Here is a 20,340-nt window from a genome sequence, read left to right as displayed (position 1 = left end):
AAACCAAACCTGAACAACACATTACAATAAAGTTATTGATGTTGAAGAAGCTTCCGGTAGGGGCAAGCTTATTTCCGCCCATTCGTGGCTCCTACCCTCTGGCTTGAGGTACATCTCAACCGGAACTGTTTGTCCTCCGTCGAAAGCCACGTCTTTCTGGCCTCGGTCCCGCCCCCACGCCGGGGAAGCGTTTCCGGGGTCAGGGCGCTGGGGCCCGCCCCGCCGCGGCTGCGGCGCTGGAAGCCCCGGTCCTCCCGGAAGTTCCCGGCTCTGCCTGTCGGGCTCCGGTTCTGCGCCGCGGAGGGGCCCAGGGCTGCGGGGATGGCGGAGGCGGTGCTGCTGCTGCCGCCCGAGGCGGTGGCCGAGCGGGACGCCCGCGAGAAGCTGTCTCTCTGGGATGGGAGACCCGACTCGATGGCGCCGCTGACAGACAAGCAGACGGACTCGGTGCTGGAGCTCAAGGCGGCCGTGGAGAACCTGCCGGTGCCGGCGGAGGTGAGGCGAGGGCGTGGGCTGCGCCTGGCCTTCTACCCGGTGCGGGGATCTGGCCGGTCCTCTGAGCCACCGTGGCGGGTTCGGCGGGAGGGGCCCGTGTGTGCCCTGCTGTCAGCAGCCTCACACTGCCCGCGACCCAGGGTGGCCCTGCCAGGGTGCGTGGCCGTCCACGCGAGGGCGTAGCCCTCCCCCAGCGGCGTGGGACGGTTGGCCCGAGCCTTGCTCCGGGCTTCTTGCTCCTGGTGTCCCCGTGTCAGAGTAGCCCTGCCTTCCAGGAGCCTGTCCAGCTAGTCTGTGTTAACTGCATCCCGGAGGCATCTGGCTTGCTTCTTTCCCGGGGGAACAGGGACACTTAGAGGGGATCAGAACTGGCCCCGAGAAACAGTTTCATTCATCACACACCAAGCTGTGAACTCCTGGTGTAGGTTATGGAAGATAAGATTTATTAAACCTACAGCAAAGCAATAAATTAAAAAGTTATTTTTACAAGTTGACTTGATTATTAAGTAGCGCTTTGGGTTTTAGCGTCAACGTTTTCCCCAGTTACCAGTGGGACAGTATGCATGTTACTGTTGCTGTGATTCAGTGCAGTTTTACTGGTCAGAGTACTTTTTTATTTTTTTTTTTTTTGGATTGTTTATGTGTTTCACACGCTCTTCTAGTTTCGAGGCCGAATTTTGGGTTATTTTATTATCAGTGGTGGTTAGTTTTGATGTTGGAAACCATTTCTGTACGATTCGTAATCCTGTCCAAATGCAGATTGAATTTGGCTTCTTCACCTCTGCCCTCACACTTTAGAGGTGTTTAGACGCGCTCTCTGCACCTTTGTGTGCTGTGCCATAAAAATATGTGTTCTTAGGTGTGTTTCTCAGCACACCTCCAGGATGTCTTACAGGAAATAGACCTAAGTAAACGAGGGAGCAAGTGGAAAGTTCTTTGATCTGGCTATGTTTTATGTTCTGGATTATAAGTGGGTGTGGTGTGTGTGTGTGTGTGTGTGTTTTGCTGGGGACTAGACTGAGGATTTTGCCATTGTTGGGTAAGTGCCATACTAGAGATTTACATCCTCAGCCCAGAAACAGGCTTATGTGCGTTCCCAGTCTGTTTATAATTTTTGTGCCCCATTATTGAAGCTGGCGTCATATTTATTGAGTATGGAGAGGGTTGAAAGTAAAAGGCATCTTACTGGTTTACACGGTCCTTCCGTATTGATGCAGTTGTACTTACCATCAGTTCACGCTGTCATTTAATGTGCATTGCCACATTGCCTACACTGGGGTAGGAATTAGGGATAGAAACGTAAATAGGAAGTAAAGTAGGGTGGGTGGTGGGGCCAGAATAGATGAGGCTGAAGAAAAGTAAGGGCAGGCCTAAAAGTGAAGAGAAGGCCTAAAAGTAAGGGCAGGCCTTGTAAAGAAGGTGACAGACAGCCTAGCAAGAGAGCTGACCTGGAGACGTGAAGTCGACCTGGGAAAGGCTGGGCCCATCATGTTGTAGCTGGAAGAAAAAGCAGAGCAAGTCCTGGGGAGAGGATGTCCTTAAGGCCAGGAATGTGGGGAGGTCTCAGAACTAGCAGGAAGGAGCCTGTATGCACCAACTTTCGGGATCTGGGAGGCACATGTCCTCATGGCTCTCCTTTCCTGGTACTGAAGTGATCTCTGTCTGACGGGATGACCGTGGAGTCCATTCATCCCCGTTCCATGCTTTTAAGGTCATGGTTGAGGAAAGTGTGCATCAGGTTTAATTTATCTAACTAGCATATTTCCATAGACTTCTCTGTAGTGCTTCATGTTTTCATAAAATGAATTATTTCATAATCTGTTGAAACTGGGATGATTTAGTGATCTAGATGTGTTCAGCTTCAGCAAAAGGTCAGTGAACATCATAAAGATGTCTTTAGAAAGCAGCTTTCTCACTTCTAAGAAAAAAAGCACTCGTGGGGTTGGGGAGATGGCTCTGTGGTTAAAAGCACCCACTGCTCTTGCAGAGGATCCACGTTCAGTTCCTAGCACTTTCCTGGTAGCTTACAATATACCTGTAACTCCAGTTCTCTCCTTGACCTCTGGGCACTAGGCATGAATGTGGTGCAAATACATACACGCAGGCAAAACATTCATATATAAAATGGGTAAGTCTAATAAAAAACTCCTTATCTTGAAAAGTTGCTTTTTTTTAAAAAAAAGGAGTTATGTATATTGTATTAAATAAAAGAATTTACAGTAGACTGGTTCCTTGTAGTCGAGGCAAATTTTTTAGTAGTCGAGGCAAATTTTTTATAGCAGCAAGGATCTTTTTTTCTGCTAACTAAGTAGTTCTTGTTGAAGGGCTAAAATTTACTTTGAAATCTATCTGTAATTTACGCCATAACTTTTTTCCTGTAGGTCTGTGACCTACAAGCTGATAATTAACTTCTGTATGCTTCCATTTTCTTAGTTATGAAATGAAGGCTTATCTCCTGGGGAGTTGTGAAGAGTAAAGGCCCTCTTGTGCATAAATGGCCCATGGCACGCTTCTTGCCAAGATTGCATTATTCATGAGATCTCTTTCAAACAATGAATGTTTTAAAAGAACAGATTAGAATCTTGAGCTAGTATAGGTGTCACTAAGACTGAAGATAAGAAGAAAAGTCTTGGTGCCTTGGAAGGTTCTGAGTGAGACTCCAGCCTCAAGGATATGTTCTATCTAATCAGAGAAAGTGCTGTTGGTTCAATTGGGGCAAGTATTGATCAGATTGATTCTAAACATCACTTTTTCCAGTTCAGGATTTTCCAAAAAAGGCGGCTTCTGAGAAGAAGGGACATTTGTCTTTTCCTGGGCAGGTTAAGGCTGGGGAGGAAGTGCTGTGTGGTTTATTGTAATCACTATTTAGTATGCAATTATTGTTTACTGTAATTGCTATTTAGTATGCATGTCCACTGGTGTAAGCTGTAACATGTCAACCAAATGTGTGCTCGTGTCTGTGCGGTGCTGTGTCTGCTCTGTCCTGAAGCTCGTGTCTGTGCGGTGCTGTGTCTGCTCTGTCCTGAAGCTCGTGTCTGTGCGGTGCTGTGTCTGCTCTGTCCTGAAGCTCGTGTCTGTGCGATGGTGTGTCTGCTCTGTCCTGAAGCTCGTGTCTGTGCGATGGTGTGTCTGCTCTGTCCTGAAGCTCGTGTCTGTGCGATGGTGTGTCTGCTCTGTCCTGAAGCTCGTGTCTGTGCGGTGCTGTGTCTGCTCTGTCCTGAAGCTCGTGTCTGTGCGGTGCTGTGTCTGCTCTGTCCTGAAGCTCGTGCCTGTGCGGTGCTGTGTCTGCTCTGTCCTGAAGCTCGTGTCTGTGCGGTGCTGTGTCTGCTCTGTCCTGAAGCTCGTGTCTGTGCGGTGCTGTGTCTGCTCTGTCCTGAAGCTCGTGTCTGTGCGATGGTGTGTCTGCTCTGTCCTGAAGCTCGTGTCTGTGCGGTGCTGTGTCTGCTCTGTCCTGAAGCTCGTGTCTGTGCGGTGCTGTGTCTGCTCTGTCCTGAAGCTCCTGTCTGTGTGGTGCTGTGTCTGCTCTGTCCTGAAGCTCGTGTCTGTGCGGTGCTGTGTCTGCTCTGTCCTGAAGCTCGTGTCTGTGCGATGGTGTGTCTGCTCTGTCCTGAAGCTCGTGTCTGTGCGATGGTGTGTCTGCTCTGTCCTGAAGCTCGTGTCTGTGCGGTGCTGTGTCTGCTCTGTCCTGAAGCTCGTGTCTGTGCGGTGCTGTGTCTGCTCTGTCCTGAAGCTCCTGTCTGTGTGGTGCTGTGTCTGCTCTGTCCTGAAGCTCGTGTCTGTGCGGTGCTGTGTCTGCTCTGTCCTGAAGCTCGTGTCTGTGCGATGGTGTGTCTGCTCTGTCCTGAAGCTTGTGTCTGTGCGGTGCTGTGTCTGCTCTGTCCTGAAGCCAGGTGTTGCACTGAGGGAGGCTCTGATTGGGCTATCTGTTCAGAATGAGAAGTCACAAGTGCCACACCCGCTTGACTGGCCACTCCAGTTCAGCTATTTTGTGAAAAGAACTTAGTGGGACATAGCTATCCAAAGGGGTAATTTTCTCTTATGGGGTTAAAAGCCAGTTGTTTTGTTCTTTAAGGTACTATTTCTTTAAGGTGGTTGTATTATAATTTCTCTCCTACTTAGTTTGAGAGAAAATGATTTCTTTTTAGTAAAAGGGACCAGGGACCCTCCTGCTTCTGATATTTAAAGTTTTTTTTTTTTTTTTAAGATTTTATTTTTATTTATTTTTAATTCTTTTTCATTTTGTTTTTCAAGATAAGGTTTCTCTGTCTATTTCTGGCTGTGCTGGAACATGGGAATCTGCCTGCCCTTGCCTCCTGCATGCTGGGTTGTGTTCCACCTGTCCAGCTGTAGAGTTTAGTTTTAATTGTATGTATGTATGTGTGTGTCTCTCTGTGTGTGTTGGTGCATGAGACAAATGACAACAGAGGCCAGCAGAGCGTGTTAGAGTCCCTGGAGTCCCTTGAGCCCGAGTTACAGGTGTCTGAACCAGCTTGGATGGGTGCTGGGAATTGAAGTAGCATTCTTAACTGCTGAGCCGTTTCTCCAGCCCCATAATTAAAGATCTTATGATTGAAAATTAATTAATATCTGTGCTTGAAGTAATCAGATTGAACGCTCTTGCATAAATATGATCTTACCTGGTCATATTTATTTGTGATTAGATTATAGGATGTGTCTGGAACATCTTGAGCAGTTTTTCATGGTTTCAGTTTTATCTGGTAAAGTAACTTAGAAAATAACTTATTTTTGGTCTTGGTTTTGTTTACAGTAAACTGAGCACATGTCTGTGACCCCCCCTGGACTCATTTGAAATGGTAGATATTAATGTATGGTACATTTAAAAAAATAAATGTAAAGACTTAACAACAAAACAAGATCTAAATATTATGAATTTCGATAGTCTAAAATAGTTGGGAGTTTTGTGTTGTCAGTCCAGCCTCAGTCTTAGGTAGGTCCTTTGCCCCTGGGCTCTGGAGGTGGGCCTTTGCCGTTGAGTCTGTCTCATCATTGGTGTCAGGAGACCGATGTTCTGGGTCCTGTATGTGGGTTTTTTTTTTTTCCCTCTGTTGTCCAGGGTGGAAGCTTTCTTCTTTTCCCTTTTCCCAGCTATGATGGGATGCTGTATTCCATGACTGACAGAATTTGGTAACCACTCCTGATCCCTCAAGGTGTTTGTTCACTGGGGAGAAGGGTCTGGGTGGGGCTTTGTGCCCCGCTTTTCCACATAGTAGCGACCACTCATCTTCCAGGTCTGAACAAGGTGGTAACCTTGTTCACATGCTTTCTCAGACTAGTGGAGGGCCTGTGAGTGGGTGCGGGGTGTGAATTCTTCCTAAGTCAGTGGCTTCCAGATGCTTCCATTGCCTTGCAGACTGCAGTGCTTGGTAACAGAAGTTACAGTGTCCTTTTTAGCCATTCGCTTGTCCTCCTACTGGGGCGTCAGTTACTCCACCATCCCTGGAAGTGTCCATCTTTTCCTGGCTTGATTTATTTTATGTGAATGAGTGCTTTGCCTGCATGTATGTATCTGTTCCATGTTTCTGCCCACAGAGGCCAGAAAAAGGTATCAGATCACCTGGAACTGGAATTATGACTGGCTGTGTGCTGCCTTGTACAGGGAATCGAAGCCGGATCTTCTGCAAAGAACAAGTGCTTGTAACCCTAATCCATCTCCTCAACCTTTCCCCTGGGGTTTAATTTGAATGGTTATCCTGCAGTCTGAGCTATGAATGTATTTAAGAATCCTTAGGCTTGCTGGCAGAATGGCTCAGCGAGTAAAAAAGTCTTTGTGGTTAAGCTGATTGGACCTGAGTTTATCTGTGGGATCCACCTGGTGGAAGAAGAGAACTGACTTCTTAAGTTGTCCTGTGACATGCATGGGAGGTCACACAGAGATGATAAATAAATGTAATGAAAGAATTCAAAAGAATACTTAAGCCTTTGTAAATTGCGTGTTGGTGTGCAAGCAGCATGCTTTTTGGTGCCTTTATTCAGGTGTGGACCTGCATGCGTACTGGGATGTTTGTGAGTCTGAGCTGGAGGCATCTTACCTGCTGTAACTGATCTGTTGCTGCAGGACTGACGGTACTGCAAAGGCAGCTTAGTGATCATTCTATTCAGACCAGTACATTCAGTCTGTTGTTGCTCCTAAGTAGAAGCAACAAAGAGCTATGGTTGCTATTAAGAGAAATAATGAAAAGTACTTCTAATGTCAGTAGCTCAACTTGGTTGAGTATTTACTATGTGGCAGGCTGTATGTTAAGTGTTCTGCATGCTGTGTTGTCTTGGGGTATGTGTGTGACATCCTTTCTCTATGGCGACAGCTCCTTGTTGGTCAGTGGGGGTGGCTTGGTGGTGCAGATGAAGGTGCAGGGGCAGGTGTTGTTTATCTCCGTAATAGTTCTGTCTTCAGAATCCCCAATGACAGCATATAGCTGCTGATGCTACTTCAGACTCAAGATAGATTTCATGGAGTTTAAGAACTTTAATTTTTGCTGGGCCACAGTACTTTTCTATCAGGGCTCATGCTACTTTTCTGCAAGAGTTTATGTGCATTGTGACGCCCCGAGAAGACATTTGCATTTCTCTAGGAGCCTCCTGGATATCGAGTCTGACTCATTTGTGTACCTTCCTGATCATGTTTGCTATTGGCTGTTGTTTGCTAACACTTGAACTAGCCCGTGCTTTCTTCTTTGCTCTTCACAGTAGTCTTGGTATGGGCACTGGATCTCTATGTGGTAAGAGAAGAAATCGAGGAGTAGAATCATTCATTTCTCCAATGCCACCAGGTTGTGCATCAGCAAGAGGCTTTAAACCAGTCTTTACTGTAGTGTGTTATGTGAGTACAGGCCCATGTGAACACAGATGCCACCTCCCTCCCCATATGAAAGACGTGCTTCTAGATTAGTAGTGGGCATTTGTGCATCTGGCTCACTTGAGCTTTAGAGAAGCCATGTCTTCAGATGGAGCGTCTGCATTCAGAGATGAAAACAGTTTCCCAAGGCTGTGAGTCATGTCTTAGTTGGAAGACTTTAAATGTCATGAGCTTAAAACTAGAATTGATCCTAATTGTAGGCCCTGTTGCTTACCCTGCCATCTGCTTCCAGTTTCTTTTAGGTCTAAAGCCACCTTGTCTGGTCTGGAACTTCAGGTAAATTCATACCAGAGTCGAAGTGTTGTTAGTAGTGGGGAGTGAGAATGCTGTGTTGGTGTTCCAGGGAAGCCTCATTCCTGGGGTTCGAAACTCGGAGATTCTTCTAGTCTCTTCTCCGTTGTTGGAGGTGAGGTATACATGGATGGGGTGGTAGGAAGAGGCAGTTTGTTATTTAATGATTGTGACTTGTTAATTCTGTTGGTTGGGCAGGCCTTTGTGTTAGATCCTGCAGAGAACACACTACTTGGCAACGGCACACAGGTTTTCTTTTTGTCTATGGTAGTTTAGAGAGGTTCAAGTGAGAAAATGTGTGTGGTTCTACATAGATTCACCCCCACTGTTAGGAAGCTGACTCAACAATAAGACCTTGCTACTGAGGGACACTGGCATCCTCTTTCCATCTTGAGAGCAGCATCTATCCTGGAGAGGCCTAGTAGAGGATGTTAGTATTGTTTGACATTTTCTTTCTTTCTTTCTTTCTTTCTTTCTTTCTTTCTTTCTTTCTTTCTTTCTTTCTTTCTTGTTTGTTTACAAGACAGGGTTTTTCTGTGTAACCTTGGCTGTCTTGGAACTTGTTCTGTAGACCAAGTAAGTAGGCCTGCCTTGAACTCACAGGTATCTGCCTGCCTCTGCCTCCTGTGTTCTGGGTTTAAAGTGCTACCACTGCCTGGCAAGATTTTCTGATTTCAGAAAAATTTAAGGAAATACTCTGTTCTTTTTCCAAACAAGATAGAAACAATTGCATTGACTTAATAGAGTTGAAGTTAAATATCTTGTGGCTTTCTTTCTCAAGCTCCCAATTGAAGATGTATGCAGCTTAGCATCCCAGTCGCTGCCCATTGAGCTGACTGCTGTAGTGCCTGACTCTACAGAAGACATCCTGTTAAAGGGCTTCACTTCCTTAGGAATGGAAGAAGAAAGGATTGAGACTGCGCAGCAGGTAAAAAGTACCATCTCTTCTGGGGAGATTGAATTATTCTAGGCGTCTCAAGACAAGCTAAAGCAAGAGGCGTAACTCGCTTGCACCGGGGCTACGTGTATCCTAGGGTATCTATGAACATAGCCTAACACCTGCAGATGACAACATGATAGCACATGTCAAAGGTTAGACACCCTGGAGGGCACTAGCATCACGCCTTTGTAGACCAGTCTTGGTTTAGTGTTAGTTTTGAGTGTTTTTTTTTAAGTGACCTTATTGCTTACCTTAGTTTGTGCTTTATTTCTGTGAAGGGACACCATGACCATGGCATTTAATTGGGGCTGGCTTACAGTTCCAGAGGTTTAGTCTGTCATTGTCATAGCAGGAAGCATGGAGCACACAGCAGACATGGTGCTGGAGAAGGAGCTGACAGTTCTACATCTGGATCGGCAGGCAGTAGGACGAGAGATATACTGGGCTGGGCTTGGCTTGAGGGTCTGAAACTACAGAACCCACCCCCATTGATACACTTTTTTCTAACAAAGCCACACCTACTACAACAAGGCCACACATCCTAATAATGCCACTCCCTGGTGACCAAGCATTCAAATCTACGTGTCTTTGAAGACCATTCTTACTCAGACCACGACATTGCCCAATTGTATTGGCAATGCAGATAAAATAATATAAGATAATAGAATAATCTCATAGGGCCGGAGAGATGCTTAATTGTTAAGAGCACTGGCTGCTCTTGCAGGGGATCCAGGTTTGATTCCTAGCATCCACATTGGGCTGCTCACAGGATCTGATTCCCCCTTCTCATATTTACACATATAAGACACACACACAGGCAAAACACTCATACTGATTTAAAAAAAAATTTAAAAAGATAATAAATTCTTATAAAAATATGTACCTTTAGATACACATACATACCTCCTTCTCTACTTGTTTTAAAATCTAAATTTTTCTTTAGATGAAAGTTTATAATTATTTTACAATAATTTAGCATGCAATTTTGGTGTTTCCTTACTGCTAATTGCAAACTTAAATGTGTGTAGTAGTTTCTGTAGATATTTTCCTGTTTATTCTTTCTGACCTGTTAAGACAGTAGAGCTCTCTATGCCTATACCACCCTGAACACACTGGATCTCTTCTGATTTTGGGAGCTATGCAGGGTTGGCCATGGTCAGTAGTTGAAGGGGAGAGTTAGAGCTGGCTGAGACAGGAGGATCACCCGTTTGAGGCCAGCCTGGTTATATAGCAAGTTCAAGGGCATCCTGGGCTACATAGCGATGCTCTGTCTTTAAAACCAAAACAAAGACAAAAAAAGTGTTAAAGTGGAGGCATTTCCAAATGAAACGTAAAGCAGATATACTGAATTGTATGCATTTTAAGTCAAGAGAGGCAGTGAAGCAAAGCAAAGGAAAGCTCCTCTTGGAGAGTTGGCTCAACCTATGCCTGCTCCTGCTGTAGTTAGGCCTACCTATATCTGTTCCTGCTGTATAGTTAGACCTACCTATATCTGCTCCTGCTGTATAGTTAGACCTACCTATATCTGTTCCTGCTGGAGTTAGGCTGACCTGCGTCTGAAAGTCAGCTCCATTTCTTAGCATCATTGTAAGTTTTAGCAAATTATTTACCTTTTTGGGTCTTTAGTTACTGAGTCTATAAGCTAGATGATTATATACCTAACTCCCATGGTTTTAGGAGAATTAAATAACACATGCAAATATAGTGTGTAGCATCACACAGTGAATGCTTAGAAACTGTTAGCCAAGGTAGATGAAAAGCCTGTATCTTCTTGGCATTGACTCCCACTCTGAGAACTGATGAAGGTGGACCTGAACGATGTTGTGAATGTTACTGGACATTTGAAGCCATCCTGTTTCCCCTTCCATATCATCTTAGTGCATGTAAACTAGCAGGTCTCAGCCTGGCCCTTGGTCTGATGCTCCTGTGCTGCTGCCCTCACCCTGCTGCCCTCTCCAGTTTCTCCTACTCTTGCCGCCCCTTCTCTCTCCCTTCTCTCCTTCTACAGATGCTCCTTCTGTGAAGACAAACCTTCTGTAGTAAATTCACACTTGCACACTCTTTTTAAAAGTTTGATGCATCTAATATATTGGGTTATGATTTATGACTTATGTATTTATTTTATGTATATGCGTACACTGTAGCTGTCTTCAGACACACCAGAAGAGGGCATTGGATCCCATTACAGATGGTTGCGGGAATTGAACTCAGGACCTCTGGGAGAACAGTCAGTGCTTTTAACTGCTGAGCCATCTCTGTGTAGTCCTGGGTTATGATTTATATATGATAAAATTTGCTCAGTTTAAATGTCAGCTGGATGAGTTTTGGAGAGTGTATTTACTGGTATAACTACTTCTATCAAAAATGAACCTGCTATGAACCTATTTTTGTTTTTGTGTTTGAGACAGGATCTTGTGTAGTACAGGCTGGCTTTGTATTCCTGATGTAGCCCAGACTGGCTTTGAACTCTTGATCTTCCAGCCTGTACTTAATTATAGGTGTGTGCCAACATACTTGGCTAAAACAATTTTATCATCACCCCCCCCCCATGCAAATTTGCAAATTTCTCAAGTAAATGAACTCTCTTCCCTGTTTTGTTTTTCTTTTTTGTTTTCCCTTCTTCTCCCTTCCCTGGTGTATCCCAGGATGGCTTTGAACTCATGATCCTCTTGCTTCATCTTTCTGAGTGTTGCTATTACAGGCATGTATGACCATGCCAGATTTTTATCTATTTTTAAGAAATGAATGGTTTCTTATGACATTGGTATATGGGCAGATAAGACCATATTCTCTTTCACTTTTCATTTTTACTTATTGTGTGTGGATGTTCTGCCTCCACGAATGTCTGTGTACCAGTTACGTGCCTAGTGCCCTCAATAGCGAGAAGGTGTTGGATTCTCTGGAACTAGAGTTATAGAGTTATAGACAGTTGGGTTCTGGGAATTGAATTGGGTCATCTGGAAGAACAACCAATGCTCTTAACTACAGGGCTATCCCTGCAGTTCCCCCAAAGTCCATACTTAATTTACTATGTGATTTTCAAGATTATATTCTCATCATTCTTATAGGTAACATTAATATTAATATTTACCCAGTGCCCTATGCTTATTCTTCAAATTTGGCAAACTTAAGAGCCAGATTCTAGCTTCTTAAGAAAAAAAAAACACTTATTTTTTTATATGTGTCTTTAATATTGCTCTTTACTTGACTCTGGAAATGACCAGTGCTTTTCATATCCTTTGCCTTTCCCAGCATATAGATGCCAAATATTTAACAAAGCTCAAAGCTAATTATTAGGGGCGAAGCCCTAGAAATAAGATTCAGTTAGGTAATGCCTGCCACTTAACTTGTACTCTCCCATGTAATTAATTCACTTATTTGTTTTAGTTTGTTTGATGGAATAATACTCTTTGTTTTCCAGTTTTTCTCATGGTTTGCAAAACTGCAAACTCAGATGGATCAGGATGAAGGAACTAAATATAGGTATGTGTGGGTCCCTTATTTGTTGGCTATCCTGATTTTTATATCATAGTCATCTCAAGTTACCAAAACAACTTAACAGTCAGATTTTCCTTAAGACTAGCTAGGGTGAGGATTGAGATTATAAATGATTTTAGAGAAAGAACCACAGAAAGGACGTGGATCAAGAGTTGTGTGGGAGTTCTCTGAGGTATTTATTGTTCAGGAGAAGCATGCTTGGGAGGAAGACCTTAATGATGGCCATTTAGACTGAGCATGCCGGTGTGTGCTGCGAGCTGGGGAGGGAGGACCGCAGGCAGTTCCCTCTGGGTTTAGATCATGGGCTCTGCTTTTGTGATCAGTTAACATTTATTTACTGTCTTTGTTGTTGCTTTGTTTTTGTTTTTTCAAGACAGAGTTTCACTCTGTAGCCCTGTCTGTCTTGTAACTCACTTATGTAGACCAGGCTGGCTTTGAACTCACAGAGATTTGCCTGCCTCGACTTCCCGTGGTGGGAGTGAAGGTGTGCACTACTACATTTGGTCCACTCATGGCTGTTCTTCCTAGGCAGTGTGTTAGGGATGTACAATCCACTTTATCCATAGCCGATCATCAAGAAACGTTGCCATCCTCATTTTACAAATGGCCAGACTGAGGCTTGGACACATTAATTGCCAATGTCATTTAGGCTTAGAACTGCAGTTTGGACCAGGGTCTTCTAGTCTCAAATCCAAAATTCTTTTCACATCAGGTGGCCTTTGGAGGTGGCAGTTATCTGAAGGAGTAACCTTCTTTGCTGCCTTGGGATGTCCTCGTTGACACCAGTGATTTACTGACTTACATATAAGAAACCAGGTTGTGGCTCCAAGGCAGTTGAATTCCTTTTGTTGCTTACGGTGTCAGCGATTTGTCTTCCTTGGCACTGAGATAGTGTATGGGCAGCTTCACTGTGGTTCTGAGTGTTAGGCATTTACAGCAGTGGGTCAGATTTACACCGGATACTTATGCTTTTGGAAAAAGATGAGACCTTATTGTTTATTGACTATGCTTATTGGGGGAAAATATTATTGCCAATCCCCTCTTGGTTCTGTTTTCTAGACAGATGAGGGATTACTTGTCTGGGTTTCAGGAACAGTGTGATGCTATACTGAATGATGTGAACAGTGCTCTGCAGCATCTCCAGTCCTTGCAGAAACAGTATCTTTTTGTGTCCAATAAGACAGGAACTCTTCATGAAGCCTGTGAACAGCTCCTAAAGGAACAGGTAATTGGGAATCAGGGAAGAGAGAGGGTCAGTGATGAATCCATTAGTGATGAATGCTATTTAACTTTAGTTTTCTTAACTTCTGAGTAGGTCATGAAGGTTGCTCTGTATGAGACTGTGCTAAACATGCAGATTGCTGTAAAGGGGGCAGAGCCCGGGCAGACTTGCTTGTTTTGCTCTATAGGTGCAGCTACATACTGTACTGGTTATTTTGTTCTGTCCTTTACTACTGACAGTTTCAGATAAGCAGAGTGATTGCACTCAGGGTGGGTTTTTGTTTGTAACCGGCTGCCTGAGGAGGTTGCGCAGAGAGAGTGTTGAAGCTACTCTATTTCAGAATTTTCTCTATTTTTTGTGAGTTTTTAAAAGACACTTATAATTTAAAAGACAGACACTTATTTTATAAAAGACCACATAATAGTAATTATAGTCTTCTTGTTGATGGGTGCAGAACATCCTGATCATGATTCCGAAGTCATACCTGATTTAAACTTAAATGTCAAGTATAAATCTATTCAAAGTAATTTTGATGTTAGAGTACTGATTTTATGTATTTTTATATTAATTGATTTTTCTTTTTAACATGTGAGTCGGAGCTTGCTGATCTTGCTGAGCACATCCAACAGAAGCTGTCTTATTTTAATGAGTTGGAGACGATTAACACAGTAGGTGCTTTGTATCTTTTTGTAAAGTTAGTGATATCTTATTGTATATTTCCTTTGTAGTAATCTTCAAGCATATAAAGTGATGCTTGAACTTAATAGCTGGTCACTGAGGTCGTTTCTGATTTAAGTATGGATACACTGTTATAAGTTTGGAATTTTCCCTATGTAATTCAAATAGGATTTCTTAAATTGAGTTATTGTGACTGGATGACTGGTTGATTGCCTGTTCTAGCATTTTCCCTATAAGCTGTGAAAATTAGGACAATAAATGTCCAGCTTTAAATGTTGCTGTGTTGAATTTCTATAATCCTGTCCACACATTTTTAAGCTAATTCTCATGTTCAGTTTGAAGATCCATATAGTCCCCAGAAAGCAGATAACTAGGGCTTCTGAATAAATTACATTGCTATGTTTCTGACTTGTGAGTTAGTTGTAATTATCTATAAATCATATTATTAAGTTATTAAAATAATCGTAATTACTGTAGTCCACTATTAAAGACATAGAAGTAAAGCTGGCAGCCATTTAGACTGGGATGCTGTGTGAATTGGTTCGTTGGCAAATCACCTTAGTATCAAGAAAGAATAAATGCCTAATAATAGTTGGCCTTTTTTCTTTTTTTTTTTTCTGGAAATTGAACCCAGGGTCCCATGAGCCTGCTCGCAAGTGCTGTGACTGCTAGTTGGTCCTTTAACCATAAGACTGTGGACTGTGACCAAATGCAGGCATGTTGTTGTGAAGTGATAGAAAGTGGGGCACTGGGTCCGAGATGTAGAATTCAGTTTAGCATTGCACAGCAGCATAGCAAAAACATCACTGGGACTCTTTTCTGCTTGCTTATTTATTTTTTGCTAGGTTGACACTAACTAGGTTGTTACACATGGGTCACAGTTGAGGATATTTCAGAGATTGTTCAAGGCTGTTTTATTAGCCTAAAAGTACACTATTATATTTAAAAATATGTTACATTTTAGTTGATAATTTTCAATGTTTACTTTTTTGTTGCTGTTAATCGATTGTTCCTTTTCCTTCTACTTGAAGAAATTGAATTCCCCTACGTTGTCTGTGAATAGTGAAGGATTTATCCCTATGTTGGCCAAGTTAGATGATTGTATAACATATATTTCATCTCATGTAAGTCATATTTTTATGTTTTAAAAATATTAACATTTCTACTATGTCTCTTAGACTATACACTCATTTTTTTCCTAGTGGGAAAAATATAGTCAGCTCTCTCTGTGTAGCTTTCTCCTGTGTGAATTAAAAAAGTTGTGCATTGCAAAGATTAAAAATTACCTTTTGTTTGTACTAAATGTGTACAGCCTATTTTCCTTGTTTTCATTATTCCCTGAATGGTACAGCATAATAGCTGTCCCATAGCATTTATGTCATGTTAGTCTCATAAGTAACTGTACGAGGGAGGAGGTATTTTATTGAAGGTAGCTGAGTACTCTCTTAGCCTTGGGGTCTTAGAACTGGTGCTGTGTGAGTACTGAGGGATGATTACATGCCTGTAACATGCTGAAGGAAGTGAGTGCATCTTGTGTTGCTGTTCTCTGTGGTATACACAGTACTTCTGGCTTCTGAGAAGTCCTGGAGTGGAAAAGGCCCCCACTGATTCAGCCTTATCCTACTTAAAGGATGTGACGTTTTCCCGTGTTCATTTATGGATACTCTTGGAAATAGATTACTTGGGTAGGGGTGCAGGCAATGCCCAGAAGACAAGCCCTTTCATTTTATCCCTCTCTTGATTCCCCCAAGCATTTCCTGCTGTTTTTAGTTTTGCTAACTCCCTTTCGTTTCTAGTAGGGTCTTAACACTAGTCTCCAAGTTTGTGGGGCAGTAACATTTAATTGCTTGTAACTGCAAATGTTGACTGAGCCCCTACTTTGTGTCCCAAGTCATTCATTCAAGTTGTCTTCTTTATGGAGCTAATAATCTGCAGAACTTAATGTATTGTATTGCATAGAGGACACCTTGGTTGTCATTGACAGTTTGCTAATTGTTAATGTTTATCTCTTTTGTAAATTTCCTTGTTTTACAGCCTAATTTTAAAGATTATCCTGTATACTTACTGAAGTTTAAACAATGTCTTTCTAAAGCTTTGCACCTCATGAAGACATATACTGTGAACACACTGCAGACTCTCACAAATCAGTTACTAAAAAGGGTGAGTTAATTGATCCAAATGTCAGCTTGGTTTTTATATTTGATTTATTTGCCTTCCGCAATCTTTATCTGAACTAATACTATATCATTAAGTAAGAACCTATGCTGTAGGTTTTATAATAGAAAAGTATGGCTGTATCCTATATAGCTCAGCTGGTGGAGCCCTTGCCTGGTATTACAAAGTTTGCTTTCAACCCCTAGCAACAGGAGGAAAAATTAAAATGAGGAAAATTCTTTTTAATTACCCACCATTTAAACTTACTCACTTTTACTATTTTTGATTTATTTTGTACCAACATTTTTTATGAAAAAGCTAAAAAAAATGTTTCAGGTAAGAAACAGCTTACATTTCATTCTACAGTTTATCAGCTAGTGTTGGCTTCTGCTCATAGTTACTGAACTTTTGCCGTCAGAATGCATGGCCTTGGCCATGGATAACTGTTACAGTGCTCTGACTGCACCCTTGGACACACCAGGGAAGCACACTGACTTCATTTAGCCCACGGGGTTTTGAGACAAGGTATCACTGTGCTGCTCAGCCTGGGCTTGAACTTGTGGTCCTCTTGCGTTGTGGATGCTTGGATTGCAAACATTTCCATCATGCCCTGCAACATCCATATGTCTATTGAGTATGTCCTTACGTCTAGTATTATATTAGAAACTGATGGTGAAAAAGAGAGCTCATGAGGTCCTAGCTGTCACAGTGATTTAGAAATAATAGCTAGTAGGGATGGTGAGGAAACTAGTTACAGGTTAGTATATGCTAGGTAGAAAAGTAACACACACTGACCAGGTTACAAAATAAGAGTAGCGCTATCTAGGATGGTCGCTGAATAGATTTTCTCCCAAGAAAACAAAGCCACAAAGGCTGTATTTATTTCTTTATTTATCTCAATTTTCAGTTGTACAGACCTATGACCCACACTGCTTGGGGGGACAGAGGCAGGAGGATAAGTAGTTGAAGGCCAAGTCTGTATAACTAACTCAGTGAGGCCTGTCACATGGTAAAGTAAAACTACAGGAAACTAAAGCTAGGCTGCAGTGTCTAGACTGTTCCCTGGGCCTGGACCTTAGTCCCTGCCACGGCAGAGGGAAGCAGTGAAGGAAATGTAAACCTTGGTCTCCAAGGATGTGCACCGAGATGCTAGAAACTGGCCCAATGTCCTACACTCAGTAAGTAACAGTTTAAGTCTGAAGTCAGTCTTATTTACTGCCAAATTCAAGTAACACAGAATACATTTTAACTCTAAAGGGAAGATGATAGCACCATTAATTAGATGATAGCTATAACAATATTAACATATATAGCTTTTAGAGGTTTTCGTCTCTAAGCTTTGTTAGGTATGGAGGCCAAGCAGTAGATGGATGAAGAGGTTTGTGTTCCTTTTCTGAGCAATGACGTGTTTGTTAATATCTTTCTTTCCTGTGTTTCTTCAGGACCCCTCATCAGTCCCTAATGCAGACAATGCCTTCACACTATTTTATGTGAAATTTCGAGCTGCTGCCCCTAAAGTCAGAGTAAGTCTGTTGACACATGTTGAATGTTGTTAGGAACAGTTTCAGCCCTCCTGTGCCTTACTCTCTCACTTATCCCAGGAAATGAACTTGAGTGAGAGGAAGGCACTTCAAGTCTCCAGAGCAGGAAACCCTTCACCCTTCCTGTGATGCTCAGGGCAGTTACAAGATGAGCTTAGATTTGGGGGTGGAGAAGGGGTGGGGAGATGGCTCAGATCTAAAGGACCTTGCTGCCAAGCATGATGGCCTGAGTTCAATCCCTGGTGAAGGACAGGACTACTTCCTGCAGGATGTATGTACACAGTTAACACACACACACACCTTAGGGTTACTATTGTTGTGATGAAACACTGTGACCAAAGCAATTTGAAGAGGAGAGGGTTTATTTGGCTTACACTTCCATATCACTGTTCATCAAAGGAAGTCAGGACAGGAACTCAAACGGGGCAGGAACCTGGAAGCAGGAGCTAATACACAAGCCGTGGAGGAGTGTGCTTATGGGTTTGTTTGCCGTGGCTTGTTCAGCCTGCTTTCTTATAGAATACAGGATGATACCACCATAATGGCTGGGTCCTTCCCTATCAGTCCTTCCCTATCAGTCACTAATTAGGAAAGTGTCCTATAGGCTGGCCTACAACCTGATCTTAGGATTTTTCTCAGTTGAGGTTTCCTCCTTTCAGGTGACTTTAGCGTGCGTCAAGTTGACATGAAGCCACTCAGCACACTCACTAAACAGATGTAAAAAGAACCAAGCTCAGATTTATAGCAGACTTGAGGATGTTATACAGGGAAGGCTTTTAGAGACAGAAGGACATGCATTTGAGGGGATTCCTTGAGGTTTACTGTAATTGCACTTCAGGGTTGCTAGAGTCTGATGGGAACGGGAAGGAGAATCGACAAGGCGTGTTGCACGACAGGACGGCAGGCCAACAGGCTGACAGGCCGGTTCATGAAAAGTAGAGAACAAGCGGCTGACCTGAGGCGGAGAAGGCTTTGTCAGACACCATCTCAGAGATTACACGTAGAAGTAGATTACAGTAATGAGAAATCCACAAATAGGGTGGAGAGCCCCTCAACAAGCAGTTTGCAGCTGTTCAGGAGAGGCATAGGGGCTGGACAGGCTCTGGTAATGACTGTATGAGGGCAGGTTTGTGCCTTATGGTGTTTAATGGTCTGTATAGCTGCCCTGATTAAATCACAATTGGAGAGGAATGGTCAAAAACCAGTGTTTGTTTATGTTATACTAGCTGAGAGAGTTTAGTGGCCCTTGCACATGTATGTTCTTTTTTTGGACAGGGGTCCACTGTGAGACCTTTGTGAGACCTTGCTGGTCTGGAACTCACACTGTAGTCCAGGCTGGCCTCGTTCTAACTCACAGAGATCTGCCTGTCTCTGCCTCCACAGTTCTGAAACTAAAGAGTGTGCTCCTACTTCCAGCCAGATCACTGATTTAAGCCACTCTTCATTTTCTCTTTTACGTTTTTAAAGGTTTATTTTTATTTTATGTATGTGAGTACAATGTATGTAGTATACTGTAAGTCTCCAGACACACCAGAAGAGAGCATCAGATCCCATTACAGATGGTTGTGAGCCACCATGTGGTTGCCGGGATTTGAACTCAGGACCTCAAGAAGAGCAGTCAGTGCTCTGAACCGCTGAGCCATCTCTCCAGCCCGATGTATGTTCTTTTTGTCACTAGAAGGAATGTTACACTTTCATTGACAGGACTTCATGTTCTTCCTTGAAAGTCAGCCAGTTAAAGGACACTAATTTTGTTTTTCAGACGGAAGACACTTGGGTTTGTGTAGAAGACTGAGGAGGAGTTTGCTGAGATTTGCATTGTGCCTCATTGGTTTCTTTTGTCTGTTAGCTACAAGCCAGTATTGAAGCTTTGATTCAGAAGGAAATGGTGTAAAGAGGACTTAGTGTAGTGGGTGACTATAAAACGATTGCCCAATCGTCAGTGGTTTTACCACTTTTTTTTTAAATAACCAGTTAGTGTACATGATGGAGTTGCGTTTATTTTACGATAAAAGGCATAAACTACTTAGCTGGCAGTACCCTCAATGGGAGTCCGGGGTGAGTACAAAATATGCCCAAACCACAAGAGATTAGAAAGACGGAGAGCTGTCCTGGCCCTAGCTGGAGATAGTTACGTTTGGAATGTCTGTTCTTTTCAATGTAGTTTATTGGTTGGAATATACTGTTAGCTAAAATTACAGGAAGGTTTTTTTTTTTTATTTATGTATTTGCATGGGTATTTTGCCTGCATACTTATATATGAGATTGTACGTGCATGTCTGGTGCCATAGTTCCTCTGCAGCAGACAGCTGTAAAAGCTGCCGTGTGGGTGCTGGGAATTGAACCTGTGTCCTCTACAGGAACAGCCAGTTCCTAACTGCTGAGCTGTCTACAGCCCCAAAGAAAGATTTCTTTAGGTCAGTAAGACAGAACATAATTTTGGAAAATATAGTTACTCAGGAGCTGGAGAGAAAGCTCAGTGGTTAAGAACACTGGCCACTGTTCCAGAGTGTGTAGGTCCAGTTCTTAGCTGCAGTTAATTACGAATGTGTAGCTCCAGTCCCAGGGGATTTGATATTTTCTTTTGGCTCTTTCAGACACATGGTTCACAGACATACACACAGGCAAAACACTGATGCACATAAAT

At 42.9% G+C, this 20,340-nt stretch overlaps 1 protein-coding gene across 1 annotated transcript in view; it reads left to right on the top strand.

The window, feature by feature from the left end:
• The first annotated feature begins 195 nt into the window (after nucleotides 1–195).
• Cog3 (component of oligomeric golgi complex 3) overlaps nucleotides 196–20,340 on the top strand; it is a 52,966-nt gene continuing 32,821 nt past the window's right edge. The window contains exons 1-8 of the mRNA XM_021182078.3: nucleotides 196–495; nucleotides 8,442–8,588; nucleotides 12,022–12,083; nucleotides 13,158–13,323; nucleotides 13,914–13,988; nucleotides 15,030–15,122; nucleotides 16,033–16,158; nucleotides 17,595–17,675. Of these exons, the coding sequence (XP_021037737.1) occupies nucleotides 322–495; nucleotides 8,442–8,588; nucleotides 12,022–12,083; nucleotides 13,158–13,323; nucleotides 13,914–13,988; nucleotides 15,030–15,122; nucleotides 16,033–16,158; nucleotides 17,595–17,675 (924 nt within the window). The 5' untranslated portion in view covers nucleotides 196–321. The remainder of the gene's footprint in view (nucleotides 496–8,441; nucleotides 8,589–12,021; nucleotides 12,084–13,157; nucleotides 13,324–13,913; nucleotides 13,989–15,029; nucleotides 15,123–16,032; nucleotides 16,159–17,594; nucleotides 17,676–20,340) is intronic.

This window comes from Mus caroli, unplaced genomic scaffold, assembly GCF_978045245.1.
Source record: "Mus caroli unplaced genomic scaffold, Mus_caroli_1 scaffold_12, whole genome shotgun sequence".
Classification (NCBI taxonomy): domain Eukaryota; kingdom Metazoa; phylum Chordata; class Mammalia; order Rodentia; family Muridae; genus Mus; species Mus caroli.
The sequence above is the reverse complement of the archived record's forward strand: the minus strand, read 5'-3'. Positions and strand labels throughout refer to the sequence as shown.